This window comes from Mesoplodon bidens (genome assembly GCF_964165515.1).
Source record: "Mesoplodon bidens genome assembly, chromosome: 2".
Taxonomy (NCBI): Eukaryota; Metazoa; Chordata; class Mammalia; order Artiodactyla; family Ziphiidae; genus Mesoplodon; species Mesoplodon bidens.
Window position 1 is genome coordinate 107,781,259 of NC_138177.1, and position 22,171 is coordinate 107,803,429.

At 40.7% G+C, this 22,171-nt stretch overlaps 1 protein-coding gene across 4 annotated transcripts in view; it reads left to right on the forward strand.

Moving 5' to 3' along the window:
• Positions 1–4,345: 4,345 nt before the first annotated feature.
• The window catches only part of KYAT3 (kynurenine aminotransferase 3), a 56,645-nt gene continuing 38,819 nt past the window's right edge, over positions 4,346–22,171 (forward strand). The window contains exons 1-2 of one of the 4 annotated variants that reach the window (XM_081225593.1): positions 4,346–4,403; positions 11,586–11,685. In XM_081225593.1, the coding sequence (XP_081081719.1) occupies positions 11,587–11,685 (99 nt within the window). In that variant the 5' untranslated portion in view covers positions 4,346–4,403; position 11,586. Of the gene's footprint in view, positions 4,426–4,564; positions 5,254–10,241; positions 10,322–11,585; positions 11,686–22,171 lie in introns of those variants that run through there. The other 3 variants (XM_081225595.1, XM_081225596.1, XM_081225594.1) reach the window with 3 other exon arrangements.

A 22,171-nucleotide genomic window follows, 5' to 3' on the forward strand; every position in this document is an offset into this window, starting at 1 on the left:
GTATATATTTGAAGTAGACAACATGGTGATTCCATATATATATACATTGTAGAATGATTACAAAGATCAAGATAATTAACACATACATCCCCTCACACAGTTAACATAGTTAACTCTTCTCTGTGTGTGTATGTCTGTGTGTGTGTGTGCGTATGTTGAAAACACTCTCAGCAACTTTCAACTAACTCTTTATAGCAGGAGTGTAAGATGGAAAATGCTTTAGGAACTTACAAACCCAGACTTAATTGTCATTTTTTCCTGGAGCAGGGTCTTCCTAGTACTGCTTGAGTATTATGAGTAAAGGAAGAATGTAGTTCTGCCTGCCTGACCCTTAATACCTACAAGGGACGGATGCTGCTTGAGAAGTGGCCTTATTATTCCAGATAATAAGGCATTGCTTGTATCTTCCACTTTGTTCTCCTCTCTGCCATTCTATTGTCACCTGCAAGGTCCATGTAAAGTGAGATGCTTTTGGTAAGCAAATGAAAGGAGTCAGTAAACCATCACACAGTAGTATGACTGCATATCAGGAGCCCTATACAAAAGATTTAAACAAAATTGAGGTTGATTTCTCTCTTATGTCAATACAGTAGGTCTGGAGCTAGAGTGGTATCTTCATGATATCAGGGCTCAGGCTCCTTGTCTCCCATACTATTGTTCTACCATCTTCAACTTGAAGATTCTACCTGGTGGTGCAAGAGGGTGGTAGCCAACATGTCTGTACTCAAACTGTCAGGGAAACCACAAACAGAGGGAGCAATAAGGGCCTATGATCCTTCAAGACATTTCCTGAAGCAGCACATACAGCTTCCACTTATATCCCATTGGCTAGAATTTAGTCATATGGCCCCCACCCAGCTAAAATAGACTGGAAATCCAGTCTTTATACCAAGCACTCATATACTCTGCTGAAATTTCGGGGCTGTATTGCTATAGAAGAAAAGAATACTAAATATTGGGGCATAGCTAGCAGTCCCATCCTAAAGTTTCTCTTTCCCTTTTTCTTAAGGAACAATTCTATAGTACTTAGTAAGAACCAAGCACAGTTCAAAGGGTTTTTTTTTTCTTTTCGGTCTATGAAGTCATTTAATCCTTAAAATAGCACTATAAGTAAGGTTCTATTACACACATTTTACAGATAAGGAAATTGAAACACAGAGAAATGAAGTAACTTGCCCAAGTTTACACAGCTAGAAAATTGCAGAGTTGAGATATGAACCAGACAGGTTGGCTTGCCAACTAAGCTATACTGCCTTCTCTCTGCTGTATTTCAGAATATTTTTAGCTCTCTGTATGAGAAAGTGGAAAACACTTTAAAAGGGAGATACCGTCTTTTTATTCAGAAAACAAATGAGCACAAGATATAAGAAAAGCACAGCCTTTAGCTATTAATTCCAAGGAGTCACTTACATTTCTGTTTTAAAAGCCAACATGAGTATAAAGAATAACACAGGGCTTCCCTGGTGGCGCGGTGGTTGAGAATCCACCTGCCGATGCAGGGGACACAGGTTCGTGCCCCAGTCTGGGAAGATCCCACATGCCGCGGAGCGGCTGGGCCCGTGAGCCATGGCCGCTGAGCCTGCGTGTCCAGAGCCTGTCCTCCGCAACGGGAGAGGCCACAACAGTGAGAGGCCCGCGTACCACACACACACACAAAAGAATAGCACAAACCTTGGCATATGAACAAAGTATTTGAATGCCCAGCATTTGGTCTTCCAGTCATTGAATGAACATGCATGTAAACCAATAACAACAACAAGAGATGGCAAATCAAACATATTTATACTCTCTCTCTCTACTTAAACCACACTGAAATAACAGTGAGGAGGTTCTTTTAAGCCATAACCCTATGAGAAAAAGAACAAGAGGAAAGACAGTGACAACAAGTTTATAGACCTTAGAAAGCAAACAGACAGGTAGAAATTGACAGCAGATTCAAAAACGTTGAATCCCAGACTAGTCACAAAGAAAGCCAAAAAAGCAACTAGATCTACCCCCACAGAACTCTCCAAACGTTCAGGACTAAAAACATGAGGGTCATTTAAAGGCCTTTCTAAGAAACAACTAGATCCTCAGATCCCCACTGCAAGTTTGCACATCCCCACCAAATTTCCTCCTTCACCTCAGCAAGAGATTGGCAGTTTATACTCTGAAGAGGGTAAACAGAGAGTGTATGAATTAGGACAAACTAGGCAGAGGTGACTGTGGAGTGGTAGAGCTGAAAAAGAGGAATAGGTGAATGTCGGCAGAATGAATGTTGTGACCCTAGCCCTCTTTTCTTCCTCTGCCACCACCCTAGCCCAGACAACATCATATCTCCCACTAACAACCTCCTCACCTCCTCCTTCCTGCTTCTACTCTCACTCACCTGCAAGTCTCTTCTCCAAAGCAACTAGAGTGTCTTTTTAAAATGTAATTAAGATTATATTATTCCTCTGCTTAAGATCTTCCAATGGCTACTTCAATATAAAATCGAAACTTTCTGTGGTCTTCAAGGCTCTGCGTGATCTGGTCCCTGACTTCCTCTCCACCCTAATCTGGAAGCACTTTCCCCCGGATTACAGCTTTAAACACACTGGCCTCTTTCTTATTCCTTGCATGACAAGTTTATTCTCATATCAGAGCCTTTTCAACTGCTATTTTCCTATGCAGAATAATTTTTTGCAAAGTTGTGTCTTTATCATTCAATTCTTGTTCAAATGTTATCTTCTCAAAAAAAAAGCCTATCCTGACTATCGTATTTAAACTCTCTGCAGTCTCCACCCCTCATTGCTTCTTTCATAGCACTTATTACCATCTGAAGTCATTGTATATACTTACTTGTCTATTGCCTGTTTCTTCCTCTTTAAGGTTTGAGACACTCACTTTCTCTGCCTCATTTCCCCCAGAAGCCTCCACACCTATGTTTTCAATTCATGTATTTGTTAAATATGAGAAAAAGATAAGCAGTACCTGCCATCAGGAACTGAACTGACACTTACCCTTAAGGCTTCGGTATTGTTAGGAACTAGCCCTGGTGTTCCCCTGTAAAATATAAAAATCTAACAGAACACTAACATCAGTCACTCTGATTATGATGAAATGAGACAACAGATAAGATCACTCAATAAACTTGCCTAAACTCAAATAAAAACAAGGTCACTGCAAACTATAAAAATAGCAAACCTCCTCTTCTCCCGGCTAGCAAAACCATTGCTTCTTTACCAACTACAGACTTAGCCTTGCAATTTACCTCCCTTCTTCTACATAAGATGTATTATGATGCCCAATCTAATAATCACCCCCACTTCCAGACAGCACTCAAGACAGCATGAATCTCCATTTCCTTGAACCCTCCCCTCCAAATCACCTAATACAAGCTCAAATACTTGTCCCTATTGTACACAAGCATCTCTCCATTCACCTAATCATCTTCTGAATCTCGCAGTACCTAGATGCAGAGTAGATTCCTTCAACCAGAGATTATCTTTGTTGTTTCCTCTGCAGTTGAATAACAAGCTATTGCCCCCCAACTCCTTCTATCCTCTCATTTTCTTAAATTAGGAGATAAGGAAAATCTAGTTATGAAACCTAATTCTTACCAGAACCTCTCCTTTCGCTAACACTGCCCTCAATAAAGGAGTAATTTCTGGTGTTCCTTTTTCTCTTAGCAGATTTTTGTTCTTCACGTTTAAAGTGTCACTTATTTTCCTTCTCAGTTTCATACCCTATTCCATTCTCGGTTCTCTGGTCGAATTCGTATTACTGTTCAGGAAAGTAAAGTTCCTTTTTTCCCCCCCTCACCACCATCATAGATGATAAATACATCTACAAAACTTTTCGCACACTCTCTTTAGCCTTGCCCTCTCTGGCACCTTCTAACATCGTTCAAACTACAGCCTTCCCCTCACCTAAGCCCTGTGACCCCACAGTTTGCCTTTTCTTCCAAATCAATCCTTTGTCCTATAACCCGCCCCAAATCAATAGGTCACATACATCCAATTAGACCTCAATTTCATACCCAATCCTAGCCATATACAAGCCTCCACCCCATTTCACTGCTTACCTAGACCCGCCTCTATTGCACGGCCCTGATCCGGCTCCGCACCTCCACCTGTCAAGTCCAGTCCCGGTTGCCGGCTGTCCTCACTGCACATCGCGCCCGAGTCTAGACACCACAGCCAATCCCCGGCCACATCTCCGCGCACCTCCATCCCGCCCCCTTACTCTCCTGTGCCCCGCGCCTTTCACCGCCCCCTTCTCCACGCCCGCCCAGTTGCGTCCAGTCCGCTACCCCGGCCTATTCCTCAGCCAATCGGCTGAGGAATTCCGACCCCACAGTCAATCCCGTCCACGCTCCGCCCCCACGTCCGAGTCCCGCCCCATCAGGCTCTCCAGGCCTCGAGGGACTGGAACTCAGGGAGGCGAGCTGGTCGCGCTACGGGTGTGAGTGGGGCGCAATTTGGGCACTTGGTGGGGGTGATGGCAGTGGTCTCGGGTGCGGAGCCGCGCGGAGGGAGGCTGGGAGGGAGGGAGGCGTAGCTGGGGTGCGCTTGCCGGGCCGCGCGCCTGGCGGGCTGGGAGGAAGAGCCGGGGCTGGATTTCCTTCAGCATTCGGACTCGCCTTCAGGAGCGGAGGCGGGAGCGCGGGCCTGGGCCGCTGACCCCCGGGCCCTGGCGGACCACGGGGCTGGTAGTAGAGGGTCAGCGCTGGAATTTCAGAGTTTGCTTGCTCCGGAGAAGGAATGGCCCTGAGGTGACTGGTCTTCTAGGGTGGGGTCCCTTGGACCCCGGTCTTCGTCTCCTCCTTTTGCGCTTCATTTTTGCAATTTGGGCATTTTGTGGTGTGGGAAGCTGACACCGACTCCAGTTCATCCGTAATCAGTATTCTCAATTAAAAACAGGGAACAAAGGCTGCTCACTTGCCACATAAGTGACTCTTGGTGGAACCCATAGTTTTTAGATATAAGAGAAAAGAGGCCCAATCTGTTGCTTTTGGAGCCCCCCACCCAGTACGGACATTCTTCGGTCTTGCTGGCGCGCGGCTCCTCCGCTGCTACCTGAGGGCGCAGCCGGGCAGCTGGCTCCTTCCACACCGGGCTGGCTGCACACCCACCATTACAAAGTTTTAACTCACGTGGGGCTGAAACCAAACTCGTGACAACTTAAACCGGACAGCCAGATTCCTTCCCTCTGCAGAGATTTATGATTAATTACACGAATCCCATTTTCACAGAACAGCTTTTCAGCAATTTCAGGATCATGTCTTCTAACGTAAGTCTTGTGCCAGCTCAGTATGGCTGGTTTTTTCCATTCTTGCTTCAGTGACATGGCTTTGAGGTTTATTCCCACTGTACTTCCCCCGCCAGTACCTTGTTCACCTCCTATATGCCCTCTGTTGTATCAGTAAGCCTTATAAACATTCTAGAAGTGGACCAACAGGTACAGCGTGAGGTGGAAATATACTTTCCTTGGGTCAGACTCTTAACCTGGGTTGTGCATTCATTAGCACTAGGCCTCTTTGCAGGCACCTCACATTAATCTTCCTTGAGCTTGCTGTTAACCTGAACATATGTACTTTGTGAAATTCACTAAATCTTTTCCTACCTCTCCTCCACATATGCAAAGTGGTTATGAATTGATTATCTCGGTTTAAGTCCAGAGTTTCAAACTTTTTACAATTCATCTCGACTGCTTTACTCATCTTTTAGCTCTGGATTCTCCAACAATCCATCAGCCTTCTCAGCTTCAGGTCCCCCCAAGCTGTGCCACACATATCTTCTGTATCTTCATTTTAAACAGCCTACACCAATGATAATAAATAGTTTTATTTTCTATTGATCATGTGTATATGACTATGGAGTTTATCTTATGTATAATATGCCATAATCAGGTTTACTAGATACCCTGATTCACAATTTCCTGATTTTCTTCACAGAACAGTTTTTAAGTACAAATGAAACAGTGAAAATATTGTTTAAAATGAAAAGCCATATACCTTTTGATTTTGTCCAACTTTTCAATGACATCCCAATTTATTCATTTAGCTTCTCGGTGAATATGCATATGAAATGTTAATTGCTTTAGAAAAGTGTTGCTCAAAAAATGTTTATTTAAAGTACAGAAGAAAAAAAGCTTCAGGGGTTCTGAATCTGTATCTATCAGCCTGCTTAGATTTCTTTGGAGCCGATAATTCACTGGTGCCCTCACAGTTCCTTTTACAATGAAATTACCTAGTGAGAGAGTAATGAGTGAGAAGAAAAAAGATCTGGGCGTTGAGGAATTCTGTCATTTAAGTTTGGGAAAATGAGAGATTGTCATAGGTCAAAAACCAAGGGAAAATGGTGTTTCTGGGAGGAGACAGGGCTTGATCAGCTGATCTAAAGCTGCAGAGAGCTCAAGGAAAGTGAGAATTGCAAAATGTCCAGTGAATTTAACAATATGAATGTCAAAATTGACTTGCGCAAGAGCTGCCTCTATGGAATGATGGGTACAAAAATCAGATTGTACTGGGTTGAGGAGTATAGATTGAGGAAAGGGGACAGTTAATAAAATGATATGTTTTCATTGGGTTGGCCAAAAAGTTCGGTTTTTTTCAGTAAGATGGCCCTAGTAGCACTTAGTTGTCTTTAACTTCATTTGAAACAATTTTTTTAGATTGTATTGTGCCAGCTGTCAAACCAACGTGCATTTTTTAAAAACTTATCAAAATTGGTGAATTTTTGTATAGCCATTTTAATATTGACAATGGAAGAAAAAAGCAGTATTTTCGGCATATTATGCTTTATTATTTCAAGAAAGGTAAAAACGCAACCTAAGTGCAAAAACAGATTTCTGCAGTGAATGGAGAAGGTGCTGTGAGTGACTGAACGTGTCAGAAGTGTTTTGTGAAGTTTTGTGCTGGAGATTTCTCGCTGGACGATGCTTCATGGTCGGGTAGACCAGTTGAAACTGATAGTGATCAAATCGAGACATTGATTGACAACAGTCAACGTTATACCACTTGGGAGATAGCCGACATACTCAAAATATCCAAATCAAGCATTGAAAATCATTTGCATCAGCTTGGTTATGTGAATCACTTTGATGTTTGGGTTCCACATAAGTGAAGCAAAGAAAACCTTCTTGACCGTACTTCCGCATGCAGTTCTCTACTTAAATGTAATGAAAATGTTACGTTTTTAAAACAAATTGGGACAGGCGATGAAAAGTGGATACTGTACAATAATGTGGAACGGAAGAGATCATGGGGCAAGGGAAATGAACCACCAGCAACCACATCAAAGGCCGGTCTTCACCTAAAGAAGGTGATGTTGTGTATATGGTGGGATTGGAAGGGAGTCCTCTATTATGAGGTCCTTCCAGTAAACCAAACGATTAATTCCAACAAGTACTGCTCCCAATTAGACCAACTGAAAGCAACAATTGACAAGAAGCATCCAGAATTAGTCAACAGAAAACGCATGATCTTGCATCAGGATAATGCAAGACCACATGTTTCTTTGATGACCAGACAAAAACAGCTTGGCTGGGAAGTTCTGATTCATCTGACATATTTACCAGACATTGTACCTTTGGATTTCCATTTATTTCGGTCTTTACAAAATTCTCTTAATGGAAAAATTTTTAATTCTCTCGAAGACTGTAAAAGGCACCTGGAACAATTCTTTGCTCAAAAAGATAAAAAAGTTTTGGGAAGATGGAATTATGAAGTTGCCTGAAAAATGGCAGAAGGTCGTGGAACAAAAGAGTGAATACGTTGTTCAATGAAGTTCTTGGTGAAAATGAATAATGGGTCTTTTATTTTTACCTTAAACTTTTTGGCCAACCCAATAACTGAGGAGACTTGAGCAAGGAAAGCTGAATATGCCGAGGAGAGGGGTAATAATCAATGGAGCAAAGTCTCTGTGGAGGGGAGAGGAATGACATCTAAGTCATGGGAGGAGGGACTGTCCTTTTGTAGCAGGGTCACTTCCTTTATTATAGTAGGAAGAAAAAAGGAATATTTTTAGGTTTGGTTTTTTAGATGTGGGTAGGTTGAAAGAGTTCACATCTGATGCCTTCTGTTTTCTCTGTGATAGAGAGCAAGGTCATCTGCTTAGACTAAAGAGGGTTTTATGTTAGAGGAGTGTGGGAAAAATTTAAGTAATCATTTTGTACTATGGGAGAGAAATACTGCCTATTCTCTTATGGCTTTTGGGTGGGCCCAAGAATTAAACTGACATAATACAGATTAACAGGAGAAAAGCACACATTTGATAAAAGTTCTGTGTGACACAGGAGCTTTCACAAGGAAATGAAGACCCAAAGAAGTAGCAAAACCAAGTGCTTTTATGCTAGATTGAACAAAGAGAGGCCATGTGGAAAAGTAACCAAAAAATATGGGGAGACTAAAGGAAGATAAGAATTATTTTAACAAGGTCTGTTTGTACAGAATTCTCTCAGCTTTAACTCCCTAAGAGTGTTTCTTTTTTCCCAGTATAGGGCAGGTATCTTTCACATGGGAATTTTATCTCCTGTGTTCAGGAAGAAAAGGGGAGATCAGATCACTCTTCTTGCCTCGGCTGTTTTTCCAGTGCCTTTAGCTCACAATAATCCTTAGGCCAAAGTGGCAATTTTTTGGAGGGGTATATTCTGCCATCCTCTACCTATAAAATATAGTAGAAATGCTGGAGAGTGTTAGGGGTCAGTTTGAGATTAATGACCATAATTTGTGGTGAAACCAATCCTATCCTTTGTGATTTTTCTCCAGCAGTCCACAGCTTCATGGGCCATAGGAAAAACAGACACTGTAATTGAGTTCCTCCAGGGCCAGGGTTTTATGGATACCTATCTATAAAAGACAGACAAGGGGAGCTAGGACATTGTAAAGAGCATTATTGAAGCAGTGGAACTGGCGTCTAAATTGGAAAATAAAGGAAGGTGAGGGCTGATTGAGAAAAGGAGAGGCAGCCTCCTAGAGATCTTGATGATATTTAAGAATAGTAATCATTGGAATAGGTAAGCAAATTGGAAGGATAGGTAGTTTATGGTCAAAGATCAGAATACTTCAATTAATTGTTCTGGAATTAGACCAGATTGAGGTAATGGCAAGGTTCAGGGTGTGACTGTAGGAGAGAGTGCCTAGGGTGGGATGGAAGAGAAGAGTGATGGGCACAGGGATGTCAGTTGTTGGATGGGCCATCTCTGAAGACATGGGAATTACCTGGGATGATCACAGTACTTAGAGCTGAGAAGAAAACTGTGTGCCTAATGACAAAATCTCTAATGAATGACAAGGAGTTATCAGCAGGCCAGAAGATAATATCGTTGAAGCAGATGATGGAAGTAGTAGTCTGGTAATGGTAAAATAGACGGTAAGAAAGAGATAAGTGAGGCATATACAAGCAAAAGCTGACACTAAGGCATACAGGAGTGGTATCTTCAGGGAGCAATAAGGTTTCAGTTCAAGCTAGGAGGTACAAGGAACACTCTGAAAATATAAAGATGTAATGGGATTTGCTGAGAATGGTGCAGCTGTTCTAAAAGACACAGTAGAAAGTTTGGAAAGTGGAAGAGAAATGAAGGGCTGGGTCAGTTGCCAGGAAATACATTGCATTATGGCGGTTATGTGCTGCAGAAAACAGGGAAGAAGAGGTGGGAATTAGGCTTTGGGATTTCCAGATGAAAACAGGTAGATTTAGTGTCAACTTCCAAAGGGGAATGGGTATTGAGGTGTGGTGGCCAGAGGGTGTGGCTCACCCAACCTGGGGGGAATCTCCCAAGACCTGCAGTCTGAGGTCACACACAACCAGCCACTGATGTACAGTACTTTCTGAGATTACCTTGAAACCAAGGATTCATTTGTTCATCTGTTTTGAAGTATGGGGAAACTAAGGTCCACCAAAGGTCAGGGAATTGTCCCAGGATAGAAACCTTTTTTTAATATCAAAAATAAGGGTTAGAATCCAGGTATCCTGACTCCTAGTCCTGTTTGCTCCCCTCCCAGCTCCCCAACCCCATTTATCTGAAGAAGGTAGAAGAGGTTTCTCTCACTTTTCTACTTGCAAGGAAGAATTTTACTTATACTTTCCTTAATAACAAATAAATTAGGTTGAATTTAAATAAATGAGCATTTATTTTCTGAAAAATATATTGTCCTAAATCAAATAACTCTATGCTACTGAATGAAGATTGTTCAACATAGTCACTGTTGTTTGGTAATACCTTTCCTCAGAACTAGCCCAACTGCCTAATCCAATTAATACTTTATTCCTGAACAGAACTATTAATGACCAAAGAATAGGCATTTCTTGATTTAAGAAAACCTGGTCTTTGACTTGGAAGACGTAAAACATAAGAGGTAATTATTTACTTTACAAAAGAATCAATATTTCATAAAAGGACTCATCATAAATAGTTCACTTAAATCATTAATTTATAATGTGATTTTATGTATTCATTCAGTCATTTGACACATTTATTTATCACGTGCCTCCTATGTGCCAGAGAAGACAGTGGTGACCTAAATGCACCAGGTCCCCCTGTTCATGGCGCTTACATTAAATGGTCAAATGAATGAGTGAGTGGTCAGCCAAACAAACAGAAAGTGCTTTGCAGAGAATTAACCTAGGCTGATGTGATGTAGAATGGCTAAGAGGCTGTCATTTAAGCTGAATTTTATTGACAAGGTAAGGATTTTCTATTTCACTTTTTAAGAAACATCCAATATATTATTTTTCACATCTGTAGCCTTCACATTTTGGTAACTTAAAGAGATTCATAGCTATTGATAGTTTCAGTGGTCCCTTTGAATCCATAAAGTATGTCTTTTTTTCTAAAAGTTTGATTATTAAAGATGAAGGAAATGCCATCCACTGATAGAACATTGTCAGAGTAAAACCTTATGGGAAGTTCCTGCTTTCCTGAATGCTTTCACTTCTAAATGGCAGTATAATAAGAATTCCATTTTGCTTTGATCTCCCTACTTTGACCCATGATTGATAATGATTTCCTTACAAGTAGAGAAGTAATCTAGATTCATGCCTCTTAGCAAGCCATTTCAATAGATTCTAGCTACCTAGCTATCTTCTGGAATTGTTGAAGGCAGTACCACCTGAGAAAATAAGGGAAGATTCATTCATATATTCTTCATATTTATCAAGGACCTACTATAATCCTTTTCAAACAACTTTCTAAATAACCTGTTTCTAACAACTTTAATTTACTGTTACAAATTGCGTTTTTACTAGTGACTTCTCCAGATGATTCCGAAATTTAAGTAGTTCTTAGAATGAAATATTCTGGATTTTATGCCTACTAGGAATGGAAGTTTTACTTCTGTAGTTTAATGCTCTTGACTAAATTAGAACTTTGTTTTTTAAATTCACCATATCCTTACAGATCTCTACTTTAAAACAACACATGCATAAATTTGTATAAGGAGGATTCTATTAGAATGATTCTAGTGATGAGAGATTATATCATAGAAAGAAAACTTAGCTATCAATAAATTTTATTTCTATTTTATATAAGTTTATGGTCTATCACCTAGCTATAAATGTTTAATAGTGATATAAGTATATATTTACTCCCTTTAAAATTTTTTCTTTTGTCCTCTACTGTAGCATGTTTTTGTCCCGGGGGAGACTGTGCACCCTTGGCAGTAGACCTAAATTCCTGACGACAATTTGTGCTTCAAAAATCCTTGGACTCTCTACTTCTGCTGTAAGTATTGCTTAATCACTTACAGAAATAATATTGCACATATTCTACAATGTCCAAAAAACATAATTTTTTAGATACTTTATAATTATTTTATTAGAATGGGTATTTCTGTTATATAAACTGAAATTATCTCTTGTCATCAGCTAGACCTGACCTTCACTGGGCAGCTGCTTGCCTGTCTATGTATCAGGCATATTGCTGGGCATTTTATTTAATATCTCACTTTATTTTTTATTTTTTTAATTGAAGTATAGTTAATTTATAATATTATGTTAGTTTCAGGTGTACAGCATAGTGATTCAATTTTTTTGCAGATTATATTTCATTATAGGTTATTATAAGATATTGGGTATAATTCCTTGTGTTACACAGTAAATCTTTGTTGCTTATCTATTTTATGTATAGTAGTTTGTATCTGTTAATCACATACTCCTAATTCCCTCCCCCTGCACACTCTTTGATATTCATAAGTTTGTTTTCTATGTCTGTAAGCCTGTTTCTGTTTTATATATACATTCATTTGTATTTTTAGATTCCACATATAAGTGCTGTCATATAGTATTTGTTTTTCTCTGTATGACTTACTTTACTAAGCGTAATATTCTCTAGGTCCATCCACATTGCTGCAAATGGCAATATTTCATTCTTTTTTATGGCTGAGTAATATTCCATTGTATATATACCGCATCTTCTTATGCCAGTCATCTGTTGATGCTTGGGTTCCTTCCATTGTAAATGGAATTTTCTCCCATTCTGTAGGTTGTCTTTTTGTTTCATTGATGGTTTCCTTTGCTGTGCAAAAACTTAAGTTTGATTAGGTCCCATTTGTTTATTTTTTCCTTTATTTCTTTTGCCTTGGGAGGCTAATTAAGAAAATATTGCTACAATTTATGTCAAAAACTGTTTCACATATGTTCTCTTCTAGGTGTTTTATGATGTTATATCTTACATTTAGGTCTTTAAGCTATTTTGAGTTTATTTTTGTATATGGTGTGAGGGAAAGTTCTAACCGTATTGTTTTACACGTGTCTGTCCAGTTCTCCCAGCACCACTTATTGAAGAGATTATCATCTTTTCTCCATGTATATTCTTGCCTACTTTGTCATAGATTAGTTGACCATAGGTGGGTGGGTTTATTCCTGGTCTCTCTAGTCTGTTCCATTAATGTGGGTGTTTGTTTTTGTGCCAATACCATGCTATTTTGATTACTGTAGCTTTGTACTATTGTCTGAAGTCTGGGAGGGTTATGCCTACTGCTTTGTTCTTTTTCGTCAGGATTGCTTTGGCAATTCTGGATCTTTTATGGTTCCTATAAATTTTTTTTTAACATCTTCATTGGAGTATAATTGCTTTACAATGGTGTGTTAGTTTCTGCTGTATAACAAAGTGAATCAGCTATATGTATACATATATCCCCATATCCCCTCCCTCTTGTGTCTCCCTCCCACCCTCCCTATCCCTATAAATTTTAGGATTATTTATTCTAGTTCTGTGAAAAATTTCATGGGCAATTTCATAGGGATCACATTAAATTTGTAGGTTGCTTTGGGTAGTATGGCCATTTTAACAATATTAATTCTTCCAACTCAAGAGCACAGGATATCCTTTCATTTCATTGAATCATCTTCAATTTCCTGTATCAGTGTTTTATAGTTTTCAGTGTATAAATCTTTCACCTCCTTAGTTAAGTTTCTTCCTAAGTTTTTTGTTTTGTTTTGTTTTTATGTGATTTTAAATAGGATTTTTTTTTACTTTCACTTTCTGATATTTTATTACTTGGGAATAGAAAAGCAATTGATTTCTGTATATTAATCTTGTGTTCTGCAACTTTGCTGAATTAATTTATTGGTTCTAATGGGTTTTGTGTGAGACTTTATGGTTCTCTACATAGAGTATCATGTCATCAGCAAATAGTGACAGTTTGACCTCTTCCCTTCCAATTTGGATACGTTTTATTTCTTTTTCTTGTCTGATTGCTGTGTCTAGGACTTGCAATACTATGTTAAATAAAAGCAGCGAAAGACAAGGCATCCTTGTCTTGTTCCTGAATTTAGTGGGAAGGCTTTCAGCTTTTCACCATTGAATATTATGTTAGCTGTGGGTTTGTCATAAATGGTTTTTATTATGTTGAAATATGTTCCTTCTATACCCACTTTGACAAGACTTTTTACCATGAATGGTTGTTGAATTCTGTCAAATACCTTTTCTGCATCTATTGAGAATACTGTAGTTTTTGCGTTTCCTTTTGTTGATATGGTGTATCACATTGATTGATTTGTGTATGTTGAACCATTCATGTGACACCGGAATAAATCCAACTTGATCATGGTATATGATCCTCTTTAAGTATTGTTGGATTCAGTTTTCTAATCTTTTGTTGAGGATTTTTGCCTCTATATTCATCAAAGATATTGGCCTGTAATAATTTTCTTTTTTTGTAGTGTCTTTGTCTGATTTTGTATCAGGGTAATGGTGGCCTTGTAGAGTGAATTTGGGAGTTTTCCCTCTTCTTCAGTTTTTTGGAATACTTTGAGAAGAATAAGTTCTTTTTTTGTTTGTTTGGTAGAATTCCCCATTGAAGCCATTGAGTCCTGATCTTTTGTTTGTGAGGAATTTTTTTTTTTTTTTTTTTTGCAGTACGCGGGCCTCTCACTGTTGTGGCCTCTCCCATTGCAGAGCATAGGCTCCGGACGCGCAGGCTCAGCAGCCATGGCTCATGGGCCCAGCTGCTCCGCGGCATGCGGGATGTTCCCGGACCAGGGCACGAGCCTGCGTCCCCTGCATCGGCAGGCGGACTCTCAACCACTATGCCACCAGGGAAGCCTGCGAGGAATTTTTTAAATTACAGATTCTATTTTGCTTCTAGTGATTGGTCTGTTTAAATTGTTTCTTCTTGACTCATTCTTGGCTAGCTGTATGTGTAGAAATTTGTCCATTTTTCCTAGGTTGTCCAATTTGTTGGCACATAATTGTTCACAGTATTCTCTTTTGATTTTTTTTTTTTTAATCTCTGTGGTATTGCAACTTCCCCTCTTTCATTTTGTGTTTTGTTTTTCTGGGTCTTCTATCAGTTGATAGTCTCATGGGTGTTCCCTTGTAAATTATTCTTTGATTTTCCCTTGCTGCCGTTTGAATTCTCTTTTACTTTTGCTATTTTAATTATGTCTTACTGTAGGTCTGTTTGAGTTCCTCTTGCTGGGGACTCTCTGTGATTCCTATACCTGGATATCTGTTTCCTTCTTTAGGTTTGGGGATTTTTCAGCCATAATTTCTTTAAATACATTTTCAATCCCCCCTCTCTCTTCACCTTCTGGAATCCCTATTATACATAGATTGGCACACTTTATATTATCCCATTGATCTCATATGTTGCTTTCTTTTTTTTTTACTTATTTGTTTTTCTGTCTGTTGTTCTGATTGGGTGATTTATTTTATCTTCCAGATTATTTCTTGTGTCATTAAGATGGCTATTCATTATTCCTAGAGTGCTTTTTATCTCAGAAATTCAATTATCTGTTTTCAGTTGGGTCTTTATAGTTTCTAGTTCCTTGTTGAAATAATCTGTGTTTAGATCAATTCTCTTTCTTAATCCAGTCAGCATTTTTATTAATAACTCTTTGAACTCAGTGTCTGGTAGACTGATTATATGTTTCATTATTTAGTTTTTTTAGGGGCTTTCTCTTGCTCTTTTAATTGGGAGAATTTCCTCTGCCTTTTCATTTGACTTAACTTTCTCTTTCTCTGTGAACTAGGGAGAAATGGTTATCTATTGTGGTCTTGTAGGGGTGCTTTCATGTTGGAGCATCCCTGTGCAGACTGTGCATATCCTTCAAAGACACAAACCAGTGTCTTTGGTGCGAAAGCTGGTTTTGATATGGATGCCAGCCAGCTCTTCCCTTAGGGTGTGCTGACTGCTATCACCTTGTTAGGGGTTGTGGTTGGTGTTGGAGGATCTAGAGCTTGTGCAGGGTATGAAGCAGGACTTCCTGTCTGCTCTGTGGCTGTCGCCACCCTGTCAGTGGTAGGGTCTGCTCACCAGTTTTTGGAGCAGAAGCACTGAGGTTCTGGATTGATCAGGCTTCATTCCCCTTGAGTGTTTGGCTTGTGCACTCACAGAGGTCTGAGGCACCACCTGAGTAGGTGTCTGTGGCTCCATTCAGACACAACCTAAAGTCACATTCCTAACCCTGTTGTGGTTATCCCTGATCTAGTGCAAGGCTATGGTGTGGAGTAGGCAGGCCAAGCACTCACTAGGCTGGGGCTGGGGCCAGGACATTGTGGCTGTAGGAAATGAGGTGACTATGCTGCCGCCAGAGATCTGGGCTGCCTCTGTGGCAGTCTTCTCCCAGGACCTGTCTGCCCAAGATCCAGTGCCAAGTTCTGGCGTGGAGTGGGTGGAGCTGGTACAGTCATGTGTCTGTGAAAGGGACCTCATCATGTTGGTCATGGTGGTTCCCAGGCACTGCAGGAGTAAGCACTAACAATGGCCACCACTCCAGCTGGACCACAACCCAGGCCCCTAGGCCATCTCTGTGTCCCTAGATCGAGTCTTCTCCCAGGACGTGTCTGCCCCAGATCTAGCGCCAAGCTGTGATGTGGAGTGGGTGGGGCTGGGGTGTTCTTTCTGCTTGGATTAGGAAATGTAGCTAGCCAGCAGCCACCAGTGCAGAGCTCTCTCTGCCCTGTTTATTGGCAGGCCAGCCCCCATGTACTCTTCACAGGTAAAGTCTAGGCTTCTCCAGTTCTCTCTGTTCCAACAATTCTCCCAGCAGCCAGGGGGCTTGTCTCCTCCATGTAGGACCCTGGGACTAGGACACCCCGTCTGTGGCTCAACCCACTTGCTCCCCAGGGTGAGGGTTCTCTCAGTCCTTTCAGATCCCTCACTGTGGCGGAGCTCCCTACCCTAAGCCTTCTTTCCATTCTACCCAGTTAGTGGAAATCTTTCTTGCAGCTTTGGTTGTATAGGTGTTCTTCTGTCAGTTTCCAATTAGTCTTCCATGCGAATCGTTCCACATGTAGATGTATTTTTTTTTAAACATCTTACTATGCTATATTCAGTCTGTGCATTTTTTCTTTTTTTGTAAATTTATTTATTTTTATTTATCTGTTTTTTTGGCTGTGTTGGGTCTTTGTTGTTGCGCATGGGCTTTCTCTAGCTGTGGTGAGCAGGGGCTACTCTGTGTTGTGGTTCACAGGCTTCTCATTGCGGTGGCTTCTCTTGTTGTGGAGCATGGGCTCTAGGCGCACGGGCTTCAGTAGTTGTGGCACGTGGGCTCAGTAGTTGTGGCTCACGGGCTCTCGGGCTCAGGCTCAGTAGTCGTGGCATGCAGGCTTAGTTGCTCCGCGGGATGTGGGATCTTCCCGGACCAAGGCTCAAACCCGTGTCCCTGCATTGGCAGATGGATTCTTAACCACCGCGCCACCAGGAAAGCCCCCTGTAGATGTATTTTGGATGTGTTTGTTAGGGGAGGTGATCTCCACGTCCTCCTACTCTGCCATCTTGATCTAATCCCCTTATTATTCCACTTTATATTTATAAAATTCTTCAAGTTATGATTTGTTATAATCCTGTTTTACAAATGAAACAGTGGAGCCTTAAATAGGTTTAGTAACTTGCCCAAGGTCACACAGCTTATAAGCGGCATAACTAAAATACCATTCTCACCTGTGTCTAGCTCTGGTATTCTAAGTCTGGCTCTGTCTACTCAAGAAAGGATATTATATAGTGACTGTAAGTGCAGACCAGTTATAGGAGATATGGCAGATTGAGGACCAAGTTATGTAACGAATTAGAAAAGCAAACAAATCCACAATGTGGGTCATAACCACAGGATAGATTCCTGACTTGGTTTCTTCAACAAGTCAGCACAGGGCAAAAGTGGTGGTGGGTAGTGTTTCAGAGGGACTGCTCTGGGGTGGAAAGAGGCTTAACCACCAGTATGATATATGGACCTTGTTTAGGAACTTGACCCAATCAACAGAAATGTAAAGAGATATTTTTAAAGACACTCAGAGAAATATGACTGTAGATTGGGTATTAGATGATATCAAGGAATCATTGTTAGTGAGCTGTGATGATGACATTGAAATTATATAAGAGAATATCAATGTTTTTTAGAGATATGTGCCAAGTATATAGTGGCAAAATGACTTAAGGTCTAGGATTTGCTTTAAAATTACTCAGCAATCAAAAAAGAAAAGAAAGAAAGAAAAGGAAAAGCAGGAGAGATGAAGCAAATGAGGCAAAATCTTGATATTATTACTGAATCTGGGTAACATGTATATGAGTGTTTTATATTTTGTTGAGTCTTTTAAGTCTACATCCCTACTTTGCATTTCCACTTTCATTTTTTTCATTACAGGAACATTCTGTTATTTTCCTGTGCCATCTAGTGGCAAAAGAATGTAATTTGTCTGCTTTTTTGAATGGACAGCCATACCTTAGAAAACATCTATTACCTGTGAGATAATTTTGTTAGTGTCTGCTTGCTTGAGCAGCATTTTGTCCAAAGGGAGAAAGAGAACATGATTTCACAATACGCTGGCAGCTCTTTTTTTTTTTAAGTTTTTAAAATTTTAATAAATTTTTTTTTAAAGAGCATTATAGCTTCAGAGCAAAATTGAGCAGAACCTACAGAGTTCCCATGTATCCCCTGGCCGTCACATGCATAGCCTCTCTCATTATCAACATTCCTTACCTGAGTGGAGTACGTATTACAAACATTGAACCTACCTTGATACATCATTGTCACCCAGAGTCCCCCCAGAGGCTCTAGAGAGAATCCAGTCCAGCCTCTTCCAGCTTCTGATGGCTGCTGGTATTCTTTGGCTTATGGCCACATCACTCTAATCTTCATTGCCAGCATCTTCAAATCACTCTCTGCTCCATCTTCACATGGCCTTCTCTGTGTGTGTATAATCTCTCTCTGCCTCCCTCTTATATGGATACCTGTGATTAAATTTAGGGCCCACCTGGATAATCCGAAATTATCTCCTCATCTCAAGATCCTTAATTTAATCACATCTGCAAGGATATAAGGATATATATTGCCCTATAAGGTAATATTCACAGGTTTCAGGGCTAAGATGCAGATGTTTTGGGGGAGGTCATTTCTGAGCCAACCACAGTGGGTATTATGGAGAAGCTGATCTCAAACAGAGGGAAGAACTTGAATAAAAGCATCGGAAACAGAAACGCACTGAAGGTAATTAGAGAGTGGCAAGTGGTCCTACGCTGTTGAGTCACTGTATATGAGGCAGCAGCACAGAGTGAGAGAAGGCTGAAATGAGATTAAGAGCCTTGAGTGCCAGGTTCGAATTTGAGTTACATTTCATGGACTGAGGAGAGTCTTTGGAGATTTTAGGGCAAGCTAGTAGCAGCCCCCAGTCTGTGTTTTAAGTGTTTAGCTCTGGAGCACTGCAAATGATGGATTAGAGGCAGAATGCCATTGAAATAATTCAACATGAGGATAATTAAAGAGGTAGGATTTCATTCATCTGTTCAAAAAATACTTTTGAACACATTACCTTTCATACACGATTTTAGATACTGGAGATACAGCAATGAGCAACACAAGTCTTGTTTTCTGAGGTTTTCATTTTAGTGAGAGGCAGATCATTTACAAGTTAAAATAATTTTAGGTAGTTGTGAATGTCATAAGAAAATGAAATAGAGAAAACTGCTAAAACCATTGGTGGTACTAGTGGGACAGAGGGGGTGAGTAACGTTAGGGCATATAGTTTTGGCAGCCCTCTCTGAGGAGTTTCTATTTGAATAGAGAGCATATCGAATAGAAGGACATAAGGAACCAGCCACATGAAGACCTAAGAGAGGGCATTCTAGGCAGAGGACACAGCAATTGCAAAAGCTTTTATATCAGTCAGCTCTGCTGCTGTAATAAAAGCCACCAAATCTTACCTTCTTATAACAGTAACCTTCCCATTCTCACTCAGGTTTTATGTAGGCTATAAGTCAGCTGTGGCTTTGCTGCAGGTTGCAGCTGCACTCTATGTGTTTTTTTATTTTCTTATTTTATTATGTTTTTTTGCGGTACTCGGGCCTCTCACTGTTGTGGCCTCTCCCGTTGCGGAGCACAGGCTCCGGACGCGCAGGCTCAGCAGCCATGGCTCACGGGCCCAGCCACTCCGCGGCGTGTGGGATCTTCCCAGACTGGGGCACGAACCTGTGTCCCCTGCATCGGCAAGTGGACTCTCAACCACTGTGCCACCAGGGAAGCCCTATGTGTTTTTTCTAAATTTCAGGATCTAAGGTAAAAATGTAACCCTACCTGAGACATGTTCTTTGCACAGCAGAGGAGAGAAGAACCAGAGGCTGAGCCAAACCATGCAACAGCTTTTAAAGTTTCTCCTGGACCTAGTATATGTCACATTCACTCACATTCCATTGACCAGAGCAAATCACATGTCCAATCTCAAAGTCCCTCCTTCCAAAAAGGAGGGGTGAATAATTATACAGAGTAATATAATCCATGACAGATGGGAACAAACCTGGAGTGTTTAAGGCATAGAAAGGAGAAAGGCTCAATGAGAATAGAGAATTTTAGTCTGTTTTGCTCACTGATATATCCCAAGAAGAAAAGTGCCTTGTATAAAATAAGTATTCGATAAATATTTGTTCCGTGGGTGAATGAAAGCCAGTGTGGTTCGAATATAAGGGAGATATGAGATTGCAATCAATGCATTGGTATATAGGAGGAAACTTAATTTCACCCCTGCCTTAGAATTTGGTTCTCCATTCACCTCTTCCCCGGCTCTCTGTTCCAGACATAGAAATTTACACTGCATACCTTCAGCTCTGCCATAGAAGTAGGGTGTCTGTACCCCTCTCCCTATCAGCCTTCCCTTTTAGATGGACTTTCATAGACTGCTGTGACCTGACACCCCCTCCCTTTCTCTAAGGACAGCAGTTCCTCCTATCTTTCTGGAAAATGCTCTTTTCCCCATTCCAAACATATATTTTGTTAGGCGCTGGTATATTTGTAAAGATACTACCAGGGGCACTGACAGGTTCTAGCTCAGGGAGCACATCTAGAGGGGCTGGAGATGGGGAGTCAGGTCTATACCGTTTTTTGATTGGGTAGTAAGTACCTTTGAAAAAAAAAAAGCATCCAAAAAAATGGCATCCTTGGTTGACTACATCTCTATTTCTCTCATGATCTTGCTTCACACTGCTCTGATATCTTTTCATTATAGTCTTAACAGGCATATTAATATAGTACTTTTTAAATTGGGGAGGGGGGGAGGAGCCATTCAGAGCCCTTCCCTAGAGTTTTTGAAATTGGCACCAGAGAAGGCAGCTCTCAGGCCCTCTGTGGTGGTGAAATCAGGAGGTATAACTGTGTTTTGTCTCATGTGGAGAAAAGCAGACAGAGATTGCATAGAAAAGTAGACGAAGCAGAGCCCTGATGAGGTTTAAGTTTCTGGTTTCAGTGTTACCCTTGATGCTGGCTACACCTTTTACCTTCTCATGGTGACATGAGCTTTCTAATAAATTCCTCTTTTTCCTTAAGCTGTTGAGATTGAGTTTCTGCCTGTGCAACTAAGAGATCTGATTCATATAGTTTTGGAGCTTCAAAGGCATCTATGCACTGGTCTGTTTCTCACTCTCCAAGCTAGGAAAGAGTATAACAAAGTTTCCTTTTAGTCAGTTTGGGGCACTATCAAATTTCTAGCAGACTCTCAAACTGGTAATGTGTCAATACATCATCTTTCCAAAGGGAAAGAGGCACAACGTTTCTTTTTGAAACTGATCTGTTTAAACATTCACTTTCCACATCAAACTAAAACTGAAGGAAACAAAGCAGGGACCACATAATATACAGAAGAAACATACTTACCTAAAATTGCCAAACACTTGAATAATAAATGCACAAACTAGGGGAATGAAGGAGTAAGGTGTGATTCATAACCTGAAATATTACCTACTAATTAAAAGTGAAAATTTTATGATGACTAAGAAAATTCATAAAATGTTTAAGATATTCCATCAAGAGAAAAGGCAAATTTTTTTTAAAAAATCACATGTGATTACAACTATAAATACCTAATTCATAGATCTAAAAGATAATATATGTTTAGGCTACCCCAGCAGCCTGGCACCACATTAAAGGCATGCCCATTACACGGGTGCTCCCTTTCTGCTCCAGCCTAGTCTTGAAGTACTTCAGTCCATCTGCTTCTCATGCCTGGTTATTGTCTTCTCCTCTCAAAAAATTAGCTTTGTAATTTCGGTTTCTGGCCTTTTCTTGCATTCTTTTAAAAAAAATTTTTTTTTGCGGTACGCGGGCCTCTCACTGTTGTGGCCTCTCCCGTGGCGGAGCACAGGCTCTGGATGTGCAGGCTCAGTGGCCATGGCTCACGGGCCTAGCCGCTCCGTGGCATGTGGGATCTTCCCGGACCGGGGCACGAACCCGTGTCCCCTGCATCGGCAGGTGGACTCTCAACCACTGTGCCACCAGGAAAGCCC